The sequence below is a fragment of the Schistocerca piceifrons genome, chromosome 2, assembly GCF_021461385.2.
Source record: "Schistocerca piceifrons isolate TAMUIC-IGC-003096 chromosome 2, iqSchPice1.1, whole genome shotgun sequence".
Taxonomy (NCBI): Eukaryota; Metazoa; Arthropoda; class Insecta; order Orthoptera; family Acrididae; genus Schistocerca; species Schistocerca piceifrons.
The window spans coordinates 620,943,482-620,960,571 of NC_060139.1; the positions used below are offsets into that span (position 1 = coordinate 620,943,482).

Here is a 17,090-nt window from a genome sequence, read left to right on the forward strand (position 1 = left end):
GTACAGGTACCACACACCTTAGCGATATTCTAGTACTGGTAGCATGAGTGATTTGGAAGCAATCTTCTTTGTAGACTGATTGCACTTTACTTTGTCTACAACTGAGTCTATGTGATCATTAGATTTCATATCCCTAGAAAGTGGTACACCCAGGTACTTGTATGAGTTGACTGATTCTAACAGTGACTCATTGATATTACAGTCATAGAATAGTACTTTTTTTTCATGTTGTGTCATGCACAATTTTACATTTCAAACATTTAAAGCAAGTTGCACCACTTTGAAATTTTACCAAGATCTGACTGAATATTTATGCAGTTTCTTTCAGATAGTACTTCATTATAGATAACTGCATGATCTGCAAAAAGGTTGAGGTTACTGTTAATATTGTCTGCTAGGTCATCAATATACAACATGGACAGCAAGGGTCACAACACACTTCCTTGGGGCTCATTTGAAGTTACTTCTACATCTGATGTTGACTCTCCATCCAAGATAACGTGCTGTGTCCTCCCCATCAAAAAGTCCTCAATCCAGTCACAAACTTCACTCGATACTCTATATGATCAATCTTTTGACAGTAAGTGTAGGTGTGCTTCTGAGTCAAATGCTTTTCAGAAATCAGGAATTACTGCATCTATCTGACTGCCTTGATCAAAAGCTTTCAGTGTGATGTGAGAGAAAAATGTAAGTTGGGTTTCACATGATCGATGTTTTCAGAATCCATGCTGGTTGGTATTGAGGACGTCATTCTGTTCAAGATACCTCATTATGTTTGAGCTCAGAGTATGTTCTAAGATTCTATAACAAATTGGTGTCAGGGATATTGGATGGTAGTTTTGTGGATCATTTCTACTACCTTGCTTGTAGACGGGTGTGATCAAGAACTGGGAACATTTTTTGTTTGAAGGATTTATGATAGATTGTAGTTGGAAGAGGGGCTAACTCAGCCTCGAATTCAGTGTAGAATGTGACAGGGATTCCATTGGGCTCTGGAGCTTTGTTAAATTTGAACAATTTGATCTGTTTCTCAATGTCACAGATACTAATGCTTGTTTCATTCATCTTTTCTGTGGTACGAGGATTGAATTAGGGTAGTTCTCCTGCATTTTCTTTTTTAAAGGACCATTTGAAAATGGAGTTAAGCATTTCAGCTTTTGCTTTGCTGCCATCAATATCAGTTCCTGTCTCATTCACTTAAGGACTCAAGACTAACTTTGGTGACACTAAAGCCTTTACATGCAACCAGAGTTTCTCTGGGTTCTGTGGAAGATCACTTGACAATATTCTGCTGCAGTAGTCATTGAAGGCATCATGCATTGCTCTCTTGACAGCCAAATGAGTTTCATTCAGCATCTTTCTATCTATAACCCTATGATTTGTTTACACCTGCTGCGCAGTAATCTCTGTTCCTTTAGAAGTTTCTTTACAGTCACTGTATACCATGGAGGTTCCCTCCCATTATAAACTGTTCTACTGGGTGCATGTTTATCCAGTGCATGGTCAACTATTCTTTTAAACTTGAGCCAGAGTTCCTCTACAAGCTCCTGCCCTGTGCTGAAACTTTTCAAATTCCTCTGTGTGATATGACACTACTGATTTTTTATCTAGTTTATTGAACATGTGTATCTTTATGCTTGTTGTAATTGTCGTTTGTACTTTGGCAATCATTGCTGCCACAACCGCATCATGATCATTGATACCAGTTTCGATATGGACACCCTCAAAGGGGCCAGGTCTATTTGCTACCATTAGATCCCATATACACATATCAAAAAAGTTTTTCATCACCTCGGTTCCGAGAGTTCCGGAACCTGTACGTCATTTCTGCCCATTTTATTCCTAATGAAAGCCACTCACTGCATGTTGTACCAGCATACAGCGAGACCCTCAGAGGTGGTGGTCCAGACTGCTGTACACACTGGTATCTCTAATACCCAGTAGCAATTCCTCTTGCATTGATTCATGCCTGTGTTCGTCATGGCATACTATCCACAAGTTCATCAAGGCACTGTTGGTCCACATTTTACCACTCCTCAACGGGGATTCAGCATAGATCCCTCAGAGTGGTTGGTGGATCACATCGTCCATAAACAGCCCTTTTCGATCCATCCCAGGCATGTTCGATAGGGTTCATGTCTGGAGAACATGCTGGCCACTCTAATAGAACAGTGTCATTGTCCTGAAGGAAGTCATTCACAAGATGTGCACGATGGGGGCGCAAATTGGCGTCCATGAAGATGAATGCCTTGCTGATTTGCTGCCAATATGGTTGCACTATCAGTCGGAGGATGGCATTCGCGTATTGTTTTGCCATTATGGTGCCTTCCATGACCACCAGCGGCGTACATTGGCCCCACATAATGCCACCCCAAAACAGCAGGGGACCTCCACCTTGCTGCACACGCTGGACAGTGTGTCTAAGGTCTTCAGCCTGACTGGGTTGCCTCTAAACACTCTCCAACAATTGTCTGGTTGTGACACTCATCGGTGAAGAGAACGTGATGCCAATCCTGAGCGGTCCATTCGGCATGTTTTTGGGCCCATCTGTACTGTGCCGCATAGTGTTGTGGTTGCAAAACTGGACCTCGCTGTGGATGTCGGAAGTGAAGTTGTGCATCATGCAGCCTATTGCACACAGTTTGAGTCATAACACGACGTCCTGTGGTTGCACAAAAAGCATTATTCAACATGGTGGCGTTGCTGTCAGTGTTCCTCTGAGCCATAACCCGTAGGTAGCGGTCATCTGCTGCAGTAGTAGCCCTTGGGCGGCCTTACCGAGGCTTGTCATCGGCAGTTCCTGTCTCTCTGTATCTCCTCCATGTCGAACAACATCGCTTTAGTTCACTCCGAGACGCTTGCACACTTCGTGGCACAAAGTAACAATGCAGACATGATCAAACCGCGGTATTGACCGTCTAAGCACAGACAATGTGAGCCTTGTACTTCCTTCCTGGTGGAATAACTGGAACTGATTGGCTGTCGGACCCCATCCGTTTAATAGGCGCTGCTCATGCATGGTTGTTTACGTCTTTGGACAGGTTTAGTGACATCTCTGAACAGTCTGTGTCTGTGATACAATATCCACAGTCAATGTCTATCTTGAGGAGTTCTGGGAACCGGAATGATACAAAACTTTTTTTGATGTGTGTATTTCCATCATGAGTGAGGTTCCTAACTATCTTCCCAAGGTAGTTTTCAGAGAAGGCATTTAGTAAAGTATCGCAGGATGTCTTGTCACACCAACCACTAACAAAACTGTAATTTTGCCAGTTAATTATTGGATGATTAAAGTCTCCAACAATTATTACAGTATGGTGGGAGAAGTCAACTGAGGTTTTCTCTAAAGTTTTCTGTTACATCAGAAGATGAGTCTAATGGGTGATAGAAAGATCTAATTATCATTTTATGCCCACCCCGGTACTGAGTCCTGTCCAAATAATCTCAGATGCAGCTTCAGCTTCTACCTCGGTGGATTTGAGTTTCTTGTCTGTTGTATGCTGTGCAAAGGGCTTACTGGGGTACTATAAGACTTTGGACACTTTGGTTACTTTTATTGTCCTCTCTCTATTTGTACAAAAAAAAATCTGCAGACGTGTGTCGTGGTTTGGATTCCATAATAAGCTGTGTGCCCCCATACAGCTAATTTACAAGTTGTAGACAGACGATAATATTCTAGGCCTTTGTGCAATAGGATTATGGCTAGTAGAGTGCTACAGTGTTCATTCCAATCTTTGGGTTGCTGATGACTTTAGGTTGTAATATAAGTGATGTAGGTGTTCTAAGAGACAATTACTTTTATTTTCATACTGTCAGTGCTGCATGGGGTCTACTTGTTAATGGACAAGTTTCTTATATGAGACCACATGTTGAATGTCTTCTTTCCTCTGAACTTATATTTTAGTAATACTTAATACTGATGCATATTTCCCTAAAATATTTTACAGTGTGCTGCAGAGAAAGCTTGGCCAAACAATGTATTAAATAATTTGGGGAAATTCTTGTACAATATTATCCTCAAAGATATAAAAATTGATGTGAACGTTACAAAGACTAACAGCAAAACACAGTAAGTATTGAATTACTGTATTGAGTTAGCTCATGAAGTTTTATAATAATAATAATAATAATGTAAACACATTAATGGACTTTTTTTCTGTTTACAAAGGCATCTCCTGCCAGCATTTTATTCACTTTTTCGCTATCATGGCCGTATTCTGAAGGAAGAAGTGAAACCACATCCAGTGTTGTCACGTCTGTTTCGTGGTGCTGCACAAGCCGATCTGATGTTCGATGTAACAACTATTCCAATGCTGTGTCCCCCAGTACCATGGACATCAGTGTCTTCTGGTGGCTACTTGGTAGCCAAAGCCAATGTTATACGGTATGATGTCACGTCTTTATGTTTTCATTTGACAATTTAATTTTAAGAATTTTAGGGTTTATATTTTTGGAAGAGGTCTGGGTTCACAGCATTTATGCAATTGTTGATTATCGTCATTCTTCTTGTGGTTGTTGAAACTACACTCCTGGAAATGGAAAAAAGAACACATTGACACCGGTGTGTCAGACCCACCATACTTGCTCCGGACACTGCGAGAGGGCTGTACAAGCAATGATCACACGCACGGCACAGCGGACACACCAGGAACCGCGGTGTTGGCCGTCGAATGGCGCTAGCTGCGCAGCATTTGTGCACCGCCGCCGTCAGTGTCAGCCAGTTTGCCGTGGCATACGGAGCTCCATCGCAGTCTTTAACACTGGTAGCATGCCGCGACAGCGTGGACGTGAACCGTATGTGCAGTTGACGGACTTTGAGCGAGGGCGTATAGTGGGCATGCGGGAGGCCGGGTGGACGTACCGCCGAATTGCTCAACACGTGGGGCGTGAGGTCTCCACAGTACATCGATGTTGTCGCCAGTGGTCGGCGGAAGGTGCACGTGCCCGTCGACCTGGGACCGGACCGCAGCGACGCACGATTGCACACCAAGACCGTAGGATCCTACGCAGTGCTGTAGGGGACCACACCGCCACTTCCCAGCAAATTAGGGACACTGTTGCTCCTGGGGTATCGGCGAGGACCATTCGCAACCGTCTCCATGAAGCTGGGCTACGGTCCCGCACACCGTTAGGCCGTCTTCCGCTCACGCCCCAACATCGTGCAGCCCGCCTCCAGTGGTGTCGCGACAGGCGTGAATGGAGGGACGAATGGAGACGTGTCGTCTTCAGCGATGAGAGACGCTTCTGCCTTGGTGCCAATGATGGTCGTATGCGTGTTTGGCGCCGTGCAGGTGAGCGCCACAATCAGGACTGCATACGACCGAGGCACACAGGGCCAACACCCGGCATCATGGTGTGGGGAGCGATCTCCTACACTGGCCGTACACCACTGGTGATCGTCGAGGAGACACTGAATAGTGCACGGTACATCCAAACCGTCACGAACCCATCGTTCTACCATTCCTAGACCGGCAAGGGAACTTGCTGTTCCAACAGGACAATGCACGTCCGCATGTATCCCGTGCCACCCAACGTGCTCTAGAAGGTGTAAGTCAACTACCCTGGCCAGCAAGATCTCCGGATCTGTCCCCCATTGAGCATGTTTGGGACTCGATGAAGCGTCGTCTCACGCGGTCTGCACGTCCAGCACGAACGCTGGTCCAACTGAGGCGCCAGGTGGAAATGGCATGGCAAGCCGTTGCACAGGACTACATCCAGCATCTCTACGATCGTCTCCATGGGAGAATAGCAGCCTGCATTGCTGCGAAAGGTGGATATACACTGTACTAGTGCCGACATTGTGCATGCTCTGTTGCCTGTGTCTATGTGCCTGTGGTTCTGTCAGTGTGATCATGTGATGTATCTGACCCCAGGAATGTGTCAATAAAGTTTCCCCTTCCTGGGACAATGAATTCACGGTGTTCTTATTTCAATTTCCAGGAGTGTATTTATTGTTAATACAATTTCAACATTTTGCCATTTTCAACCATTCTGAAAGCAAACCTAGTCACTACATGATACACTCGCTGCCATTAAAATAAAAGAACAGAATGTTAAAGCTGAAAGCATAAGTAGTTCTTACATGGGATGTTAAGGCTCACTTTGAAACATTAAGTTGTAACATGCTGGAACATAGCTTCCAGCTGTCTGAAAGCAAATACATATGGTGGTATAAGTGTTCCCTTAGCTTCCACAAACCATGTTAGCATCATCCATGTCGTGAGTACTAAAACAGTGTTTCATATCATAACACTGCTTGGTTTCAGTATGCTTGAAAACAACAAAATGTTGAAACTGTAATCACAGTAAATATTTTCAGCAGCTGCAAGAGGAATGAGTACATTCACTATGTTTTCTGTGCTTGAAAATACCTGTTAAGTAATCCAATTGTTAATATGTTGTTGCATTGTAGTTACTGTTCAGAATATTCTGTAAAAATTATTACAGGATGCATGTAGCAGACACTGAGGTAGTACTGTCACTCAGGTGCCGACATTGAGATAGTGCTGTCATATTTTGTAGAGAAAAACTCAAACTTAGTTGTCTTCTTTACAGTCCACTTTGAAAAAACCAAAACCGGGCAGGTAAAAGTGCACGTGATACATCAAAACTAAAGAGTCCCGAGAAAAATATTTCACCAAGGTCACCACCCCATTCTAATATCTCTGTTCGCCATATGTCACAGACCATTTAGATTACCATTGGCACTGTACCACCACCATTGGATGCTTAAAGCCAGCAAGCAACATTCAGGCTGTTAGTCAAGGTATTCTCCTGTGGAAAGTGTTCACCTAGGATGAAAGAGACTCCCGATATATTTGCCATTGTCTGGCTTGATGAATAATACTGGATCACACTGCTCAAACATGTACTCTAACTTCTCATACTGTAATTCACAGAGGATACCTATCTTCAGCTAGAGAAAGCATCATCCCTTCACTTCCAAATTATGTCAGAATTTTTTAGTGATGCCTGGCAGACTTGAGAGTGCTTGTGCCTCCACCACCTTAATTTTTTCCATTGCTGTCAGTGTTGCTTCTGTGACTATTACTTTTGTAAAATAAAGAAAAATCTGCCTTCAGTCACAAATCAGGATTTTTATTTTATACACTTTGCATTTAGAGTCCTGTGAGCTCATCTTCAGTTGCTTGATCAGTCTACATCATGTTTCAAATTTAGGTCACTACTGGTCCGTTTCCAGTAGTGGTTATGTAGTTTTGAAGCACAATATGAAGAGACATATTTAGGTACATATATATACATTTTGCTTCACATCACGTTCCTAAACAAAATTCAAAGAAGTGTGAAAACTAGTTTCCAGCAGGATCTCTCACACCATAATATTTGAGCATATCTAGGAGAAAGCTGTGAACTGCTTTGTCAAATGCCTTTGTTAAATCAAAGAGAATACCAGTTGCCAATATTTTGTCATTAAAATTTTATATAAAGTGATTCATGAATTGAAAAAAATGGCATTTTCTTTGCAGACTTGTTGACTTGATTTTAGCTTTCCATCCAACTGGGCCCAAAGGAATCTTACACACAATACATATTTAGTGTATCTCTTTTAACAGCTATTTCTAATGCCTGCATGTGATTTATAATGGTAGAAAAAGGATAGATCGCTACTCACTGTAAAGATGAAATGTTAAGTTGCAGATGAATGCAACAAAAAGACTGTTACACATTTAGCTCTCAGCCAAAGCCATCTTCAGAAAAGAAAACACACAGAACCTATCTGAAACTCAACATGTCATCTTCACAGGGAGCTGCAATCTATTATTTTTCTAATATTGTTGATTTTCCAACCTGGAGTTTAAATTGTTTGATTTTGAATGTCATTTACATTTGTTTAACATTAACTAATTTGAATCCCTTTGTGATTAAGACTTAAAGTTACTGCTTTGAATGGGCTATATACCTATTCAGCTATCGGTAATGGGAAATCCCGGATGGAATGTAACAATACTGTGAAAAGATAGTTGCTACTCACCATACAACAGAGATACTGAGTTGCAGATAGGCACACAAAAAGACTGTCAGAAAATGACACACATGACTGCAGTTTCTGGTTGCTGAGCCACACTGCAAGCAACAGTGCATAATGGGAGATGCGACTGGGTGATGGGTCTATGGAGGAGGCTGGGGCAGGGAAGGGGAGGGATGGTAGGGTAGGTGTGGGAAACAGTAAAGTGCTGCATGTGGCAGTGTACAGGGACGTGGTTAAGAGAGTGTAGGGCAGCTAGGTGCAGCAGAGAGGTTAGATGGTGGATGGCGTGGCGGGGGGGAGGGGGGGGGGATGAAGGAGGAGGAGGAGGAGGGGTTGAGGGGGTTAGCAGAAAAGGAGGGAAGTAAAAAGAAAAGACTGAGTGTGGGTAGTGGAATACCACTGTGGGTGGGGTGGGAAGGATAGTGGGTAGGGCATTTGTCATTTCAGGACATGGCAAGGGGTAGTCGAAACTGTGGCAGAGAACGTGATTCAGTTGCTCAAGACCTGGGTGTTACTGGGTCATGAGGAAATGCTCCTCTGTGTCTGTACATTGGGACTTCTGGAGGTGGTGGGAGACTGGAGAGATAAGGTATGTGAGATCTCTTTTTTGTACAAGCTTGGGAGGGTAATTCTAGTCTGTGAGACCCTTGGTGTATTCTGAGAGGGACCGCTCCTCACTACAGATGCAACGGCCAAGGGTGCCTAGGCTCTATGGACGGGACTTCTTGGTATGGAATGCGTGACAGGTGTCGAAGTGGAGGTATTTCTGGAAGTTAGTAGGTTCGATATGGATCTGGGTATTGATTTAGTCATCTTTGAGGTGGAGGAAGGCAGCTTGTTGGGTTTAGTAGGACCATGTGAAGCGAATGGGGATAAGATTTTGAGGTTCAGGAGGAATATGCATAGGGGGCCCTCACCCTCAATCCAGATTATAAAGATGTCATCAGTGAATCTGGATCAAGAGAGGGGTTTGGGATTCTGTGTGTTTAGGAAGAATTCCTCTAGATGACCCATGAATAGGGGCATTGGGTGGTGCCATGCGAGTGCCCACAGCCATACCCTGCATTTGTTTGTAGGTAATGCCTTCAAAGGAGAAGTAATTGTGGGTGAGGATATAGTTGGTCATGATGAGCAGGAAGGGAGTTGTAGGTTTGGAATCTGTTGGACATTGGGAAAGGTAGTGTTCAATAGCGTAAGGTCCTGGGCATTAGAGATGTTGGTGTCAAGTGTGAAGGGAGGTGGCATCAATAGTGATGAGCAGGGCACTGTATGGTAAAGAGACAGAAACCGGTGGAGAATTAGCAGAGGAAATGATTGGTACCTTCTATAGAGGAGGATGGGTGCTGGGTGATACGTTGAAGGTGTTGGTTGAGAGCAAAGATTCTCTCAGTGGAGGCACAGTAACCAGTGACAATGGGTCATCCTGGGTGGTTGGGTTGATTGAATTTAGGAAGCATGTAGAAGGTGGGAGTGTATTATCCTTGCAGTTCAAAACAACAGTGGTGGAGCCTCTATCAGCATGTAGTATTCTGAAGTTGGAATCAGTTTTTAGGTGGTGGATTGTGGTTCTGTCTGCGGATTTAAGGTTAGTTTGCATGTTGAGGAATTTGGGGAGTGATGGTGAGGCAAGGTTTGAGGTTAAGAAATTCTGAAAAGTTATCAGGGGGTGATATTTTTTTTTTTATTTTTTTTTTTTTTTTTTAGGGGGGGGGGGGGTGCAGTGGGGTGGATCACAGTTGGATAGAGGAGTGAACTGAGTCAGGCAGGGCTCAACATTGGTCTTTGGTTGAGTCTTATTGGTAAAGTTGGTGGCAAAAAAGTGTTTGTACTGTAGGTACTGGGAGAAGGAGAGAAGGTCATTAACAAGTCATTTTTCCCCACACCCAAATTCAATCATGGAGGACTGAATGCATGATTGAATTTGAGAGTGAGACAAAAGGACTAGTTAAAGACCTTCTCTCCTTCTTCCGGTCCCTACATTGGAAACATTTTTTCGCCACCAACCGTACCAATCAGACTCAACCAAAGACAAATGTGGAAACCAGCGTGACTCAGTTCACTCCTCCGTACATCCATGATCCACCTCCACACCACCCCCTGGTAACTTTCCAGGATTTCTTAATGTCAAACCTAGCCTTACCACCATTCTCCAAATTCCTCAGCATTCAAACTAATTTTAAATCTTTGTACAGAACTTCATTCCACTACCTAAAAACTGATCCCAGCATTAGAATCCTACCTCCTGACGAAGTCTCCACCACTGTTGTTTTGAACTACAAGGAATACCAGGCAGAAGGACTCCACCACCTGTCAGATTCATCCACCTACAAACCTCACTGTCAAATTGGCATTTGTGGATGAAGAAACTGCACAGGAGTTTGTACCTGTAATGATGGCTGGAGCAAAAGTCATTTGATATACCAGTGCAGGTTTTAAATGAACAACCAAACAAGAAATGTGCTTGTTGTTAAACAACTGGATGATGTCAGAGTCAGAGGGTACCAAAGAGTTTCAAAATTAATAGAAAAACTGAAGGAAATATAACTTTCTGTCAGTAGACTGTAAATTCCAAAATAATATCAGATACAACACTGGAAGGCTCATAACATTATCATCTTTCTCAATTATTGAGGAAAGTAGCTAAAAGATTTGCACATATCACATTAGATTAGATTAGATTAGTTTTTCATTCCATAGATCCGTGCTGAGGAGGTCCTTGTGGATGTGGAACATGTCAATTTTTTTTTTAAGCTGAAATAACAATACTAATAGTATGAATATATACAATACATCATTTGTTTCTATTTAAAAATTCGTCAATGGAGTAGAAGGAGATGGCCACTAGTAAGTCTTTCAGGCTCCTTTTAAACTGATCTTTATTTGTAACTAAATTTTTTATGTTTGCTGGCAAATTATTGAAGATGAGTGTTCCTGAGTAGTGGGCCCCTTTTTGAACTAAAGTAAGTGCTTTTAAGTCCTTGTGCAGATCATTTTTGTTCCTGGTATTGTATGTATGAACTGAGCTGTTTGTTGGAAAAAGAGATATATTATTTAGGACAAATTTCATTAAGGAGTAAATATACTGAGAGGCAGTAGTTAGTATACCCAGTTCTTTGAAGAAGTTTCTACAGGACGTCGGTGAATTTACTCCACAAATAATACTTATTACATGCTTTTGGACTCTGAAGCAAGAAAAGTGACAGAAGTTGAAAAACAGTATTTTTAGCTTATGTTACTGAAAAATACATGTGAAGTGCCCCAATGAGCATGAAAAATATAATGAAACAGTACTTATTTGAAATTTAAATGAAGCTTATACTATTTCAATATAAGTGTTACAGAACTAATTCTCTAAGTTGAGTTTTCTCAAGTGTTGCATGTTTTAGTTGTGTCACTGTTCATGCTGGTGTGTGAGACTTATCACAAACCATTTGTAAATGGTGGCCAGTTTAGAAGCTTCCTCTATTTAAAACACTTTTGGTTTGTCATAACTAGAGAGTCTTAACTGCATGAGTATAATCAGCTTTAAGATGTTATTTGCTAGTGGCATGTAAATTGTCAATAGCTTGGGTGTTTCCAGAACCATTGTTGAAGTACAGCGTTCTAAGATCTGTTCGATAATATATCCACTAACCTGCACATCTGGGACTTTTTATGTATGTATGACCACTTTCCATTCTTTTACTGGTTCTGGAGCCATATGTTTCCATTTTAATGTATCTGTTCAGTTTCAGTGATTTCTAAGTAATGTTCAAATAAGTGTAAAATTTCTTCTTATGTTGTACTTGTTCTTTTATTTTTATTGTAGATATTAGACATTTATCCTTTTTACTTATGTTGACAGTATTTTATGGAAGATACTAAGTATTTCCTGTTACGTGTGTCTATGATCCACACATCAGTCTGCTATAGATTTTCCTTAGTTTATGTTTTGTTCCATCCAGTAACTTAAATTATTGTTATACATTACGATAAAAAGATCCGATGAAAATGTTGGAAATGACTGGAATATGTGGACAGATTTGTAGCTAGGGCACCCACAGTTATGAGTTATCATCTTGGGTATAATCATCTTGGGTACTGCTTTAGCAGTATTTAGTCCTTTATGTTTAGCTCGCTACCAGTTTCAAAGCACTAAAACTATACCTTCAGGTGAACATCTGAGTAACAGTAAAACCAGAAGGAAAAACAACCTAGAGGTGGCCACTGATATGATAACTTTCTAAAATTATTTTAAGATTTTTAAAAAATTGTTAAACATCTACTAAGAACCTTTTACATGAGAAAATTAAAATATTTGTACTCACATAACTAAAACATTACATCTGAAAAAACTCAGAATTTTGTACCCAACATTCATTGCCTGTCAGAATAAAACATTGCTAAACATTGAATAAAAACAGGCAGCTTCCAATCCAGTATGTTGGATGAGTCCTAAACAAATGATACAATAGTGATTCATTGGTAAGGCGAAAATAAGTGAAACACCATTAAGACTTCATTTGTGGCTAGCATGGAAAACGGAAAAGTAGAACCTGAAAACAGCACTTATCACATCTCCGGTCTACACGCAGTCACGAACAGGGGGAGGAGACAGATGAATCATGAATGATAACAAGGAATATTGGGCTAATAAATACAAAAACCTTTTTGAAAAATAATCTGTATAGAACAGGGACAGTTGCCATATGTTTTGTTTTCTGACTGCTTAAGTTAGTTGACGTAATACTCTGTACGTCCGTTACCTGGTCGCTGGTTCTCCTTTTTTCCTCCTGGGCCTTTTCATTTTCCTCACCCTTCCCCCTCCCCACCTCACCAACCCACTTCCTACATACCACCAGTATTACCTTAGGTATTGCACTTCATCCTTTTAAGCATCTTTTTTAAAAAAATTTCTAGTTCTCTCTCTACTCAAAAAGTATCAAAATTTCACTACATTCATGGATTCTTTTGATTATAAAAAACGTAAAGAAGTTTTGAAAGAGTTTTACAAAACAGTAATTTCAGTATTTTAAAGTTCTAAGTTATTTAAAATTTTAAGGTTTTGTCAGTGGACATTGCTAGAAGATACATTTTGTTGCCTAAGTATATACATCTGCTGTCCCACTTTTAAGTAATTAAATGTTCAAGAGTTCCTTTAAGCTAGCATAACTTATGGGCGTTATTAAGAAAATATAAGTTTTTGTGCTTTTTATACCAATATTCCTTGTTCTCTTTCACGATTCATGTGTCCCCCAAAAGACCGCTGATCATTCGGTAGAGCCCATGCTGCATCAGTGCATTTGCACGTCATCTACAGGTGAGCTGTTTGCTTTCTTCGCGTCTCAAAGACACAACAACGGCCATGGCCCCTCTTTGCCATTGCATATAAACTAGAGAAGCAGATTGTGCTTTTCCATCATTTATTTTCCCCTTACCAATGAATCACTATTGTTTAGGACTTGTCCACCACATTGGATTGGAATCCAGCTGTTTTTTATTCAATGACATACCACCTTGCAGCATTGTTTTGTTCTGATGGGCGATGAATGCTGGGTACAAAGTTCCAAGCTTTTTCAGCTCTAATGTTTCTGTTATGTGGGTACAAATATTTCAATTTACTCGTTGTTTTTATTAGCTTTTTAAATTTTTTTAAAAATTTTAATGTATTTTTAGAAAGTTATCATATCAGTGGATGTGTCGGGGTATTTTTTCTTCTGGTTTTATTGTTACACAGATGAAGATTTGGCTTTTAGTGCCGTGAAACCAGTAGTGATCTAAAAATAAAGACCTAAATACAGCTGAAGCGGTTTATTAGTACTCAAGATGACTAGGATATGATACATAATATTTTTATCAGACTGAGTATTAATCATAATTAGTGGGGGCAAGCAGTCTCTTATCAAAAGCATTCAGATGTGAACCATTCCACGTTATGGTGTCAGTCTGTTTCACATGGAGAAATTTCCACACTGCTTTCTTGGGCGAGTGTATAATGGAGGGATTTGTGAGTATCTTCCTCAAGCTTGCTCTTCAATACATTTTCTGAACTGCTATTGCAGGACTTAGAAGAAAAAGGGCAGCTGATACATATCTATAGTTAAAAGGTATCTCAGTTGTGGTATTATACACACTTCTCAAAATCTTATATATGAAAATTAATTTGATTGTCTCTTTTAGGTTAGCTCAAGAGACATGTCAACAATGGCAGAGGCTTGAAGAATCACCACCCCAGCAGTTGTTTCCAGCATTGGATTCTCTTAGTCAGTTGGGTTCCATACCATGGACGGTTAACAAATCGGTATGTACAGAAGTGTTTGTATTATTTTGAAAATGTTTTGTTTTTTGCCTTAATTTATTTGCACTCATTGTCTACTGTATTTTTCTCCATCATGTTGGAATATCTTTGCAGTTAAGATTGGGTAGAATTCCTTGATTAGTTCTTTATTATGAAAGCTTAATTATGTGGAAAAAGTTCAATATTAGTTTTAACTTTAAAGGGTATATAGTGACTGTACTGGCGGAACATGTGTTGTAATATTTTAAAATATATGCTAACAGAGAAGTACACATCAGCATTCCTCTTTCCAAATATTGATTTTATTTAGTGGTCCACAAATAACAAATTCATCTGTTTCTTCTCAATGTATTAAAATGAGTTAGGCCTAATACCTGCTTGCATTATTAGCAAATGAAAATATCCACTTCCACCACTTTAATCTAGAACATGTTCAAGCATAGTAACATTATCTCAGAATTAAGGTTTTCAACATGAAAATAGTTTGAACATCAGAAGCTACTAACATCATACATCATAAAAGAGGAGGTGCTCAGCTCCCTCTGGAATTTAGAGTACTGAGTTTTTATTCATTATAAAATTCTCATACAATTCTAGAAGTGATTTCCTATGATTCTGCAATAGCTGTCATTTAGCCAGTTGTAGCTCTACTGCAGATCAAATTAAGCCAGAAAAAAACACTCTTGTTTGTCATGGCACCATCCTTGATTGCCTTCTTTGAAGTATTGTTGTCAAGTTGGGAACAAGGCATATCCCAGCTGTTGTGAAATCAAATTCTTCATCATAGTCTTTTTGACATAATGAGCAATGGTTAAATGCAACACTTCCTGGGGCATTGTTTGGTTTCATATAACACCACATGCAGTACCGTCCACGCTGTGCTATGTCTTAACGATCACTTAACAGCAGCTTTGTTGTCTTCATCATGAGCTTGATATTACTGCGCTGGAAACATCCAGAAAGTGTAATCTGTACGAGGAAGCTTGGTGAGTTAGTTTAGTGTATTACATCTATTTAAGAACAAGGAAACACCTCTTCCAGGACCAGACGTTCAGACCCAAAATCAGGCTGATCCTGTGGTCTTCAGTGGGCTAAAGCTGGAAACGATGAACATTCATATTCTTCAGGGCTGGCTGGCATGGCCCAGCAGGAGTCAGCAACTGGTGCCATTGATAGTAAAAATGATGTATACCAACAACGTGAGAAGGCGATAAAGCTGTCAGCTTTACACTCTCTGGACAGTACATCTACAGTGCTTACACTTTTCTAAAAACATCAACTTCTGACACACATCTTCCAATATTCTTAATTTGGTTTTGAGTGACAAAAATTGTTAATTGTGTTTTATGGATTTTCTTAAATCACAGTACTGATTAAGTTCACTCTGCTATTTTCTACATGTATGTAATATCTGGATATGCACTGAATGGCTACCAGTATTTCCTTATTAAACTATTAACAAGAAATTTAGTTTGCTGTGACGTATGTATCGGATAATTTACAACTCGGCAAAGATGAGTGTTGCCTGAGCCAAAGTGACTCCATTGTCATTGTCGTAATCACATCCCAGCAAATAGAATATGGAGATCTATATCACAGTATTTGTATAGACTGATAAACCTTCATGCACTGAAATGCACACAGACGATTATTAAACAATTAATTGGTTACCAGGCTGGAATACAATAGTGCCTTGTAACACAAATACAGTTCTCCAGTGGCCAGAGCAACATTTAGCTTCATCAGGTAATACATTCCATTCTATACTGAATTTTCCTCCTCTTTTAGAGAGAGAACGATATTAGAAATATTTTAAAAAGGAGTGGGGGATTAAGTTAACAGTAACAATGAATGAAAGGAAATGACGGTGCAGTATCAGTGGGAACTTCTGGAAGTGAAGTTACACAAAAATCAGTAACTTCAATGTCTGGCATATTAAGATCATGAGTAGAACCAAGTTTTGACATTGTTGTTTATGTTCATAATGATACAGTGTCTATCAAACAGAAAGGAAATACAAGTTGCACATGTTTTTGGGCATGGTCTGGTATTTAGTGGTGATAAGAATTTTGCAGCCAAGATTGTCTGTTGAAATATTTTTTTACTTCCTCAATGATCAGTTTTGATAGGGGCTAGCTGTCATCTCCAGATCTTCTGGAAATAATATTATGGTTGCGCAAATCATGCACAGTAATATTATTTCCAGAAGATCTGAATATGACAGCTGAAATCTGTTGAAACTGAACTGGTCTCTGAGAATACAAAAATGTCAGCGTACAAAAACTCTGATTTGTCAAAAAGTGAAGTACTGAGAAACTGCTGGACCCGATAAGAAAACTAAAGCTATGTAAATTATAATTTCTGAAACCATGGGGTCTTTCACCATGCCTGATCATTTCAGTATACACTGTGGCCAACATCTTGGCATATTTGAAATGAGGTCTATGTAAATTTTGCATACTGTTTCCACAAAACATGGGAAGAGATTGTAAAGAGGCATTTATTGCCACTGTATTTGTAAAAGTTTCTCATGGAACTGTGTGCACTCATGTATATTCTCAGTGGCACCAATTTTGAAATATTGAAGCCAACAGTGTATCACTAACAGAAGGTGAACCAGGTGGAGAATTTCTCTCAAGATGGTAATGCTAATCCAAGATATGGCATACCAACTGAACAGTGCTTGCACTCACTCCAGAGCTGTTGTGTCTCTTGTAGCATAAAGCAAATATTCTTCAATATGTGTGGCTTTTTAATTCATTTAATGGTTGTTTGGTTGGATTTATTAAAAATAAATATCATTGTACAAGATATAAACTTCTT

General features: G+C 40.1%; 1 protein-coding gene across 1 annotated transcript in view; it reads left to right on the forward strand.

Annotated features, from left to right (window-relative positions):
- The window catches only part of LOC124777195 (DNA-directed RNA polymerase, mitochondrial), a 283,528-nt gene that overhangs the window by 162,144 nt on the left and 104,294 nt on the right, over positions 1 to 17,090 (forward strand). The window contains exons 12-14 of the mRNA XM_047252510.1: positions 3,948 to 4,069; positions 4,169 to 4,384; positions 14,150 to 14,270. Of these exons, the coding sequence (XP_047108466.1) occupies positions 3,948 to 4,069; positions 4,169 to 4,384; positions 14,150 to 14,270 (459 nt within the window). The remainder of the gene's footprint in view (positions 1 to 3,947; positions 4,070 to 4,168; positions 4,385 to 14,149; positions 14,271 to 17,090) is intronic.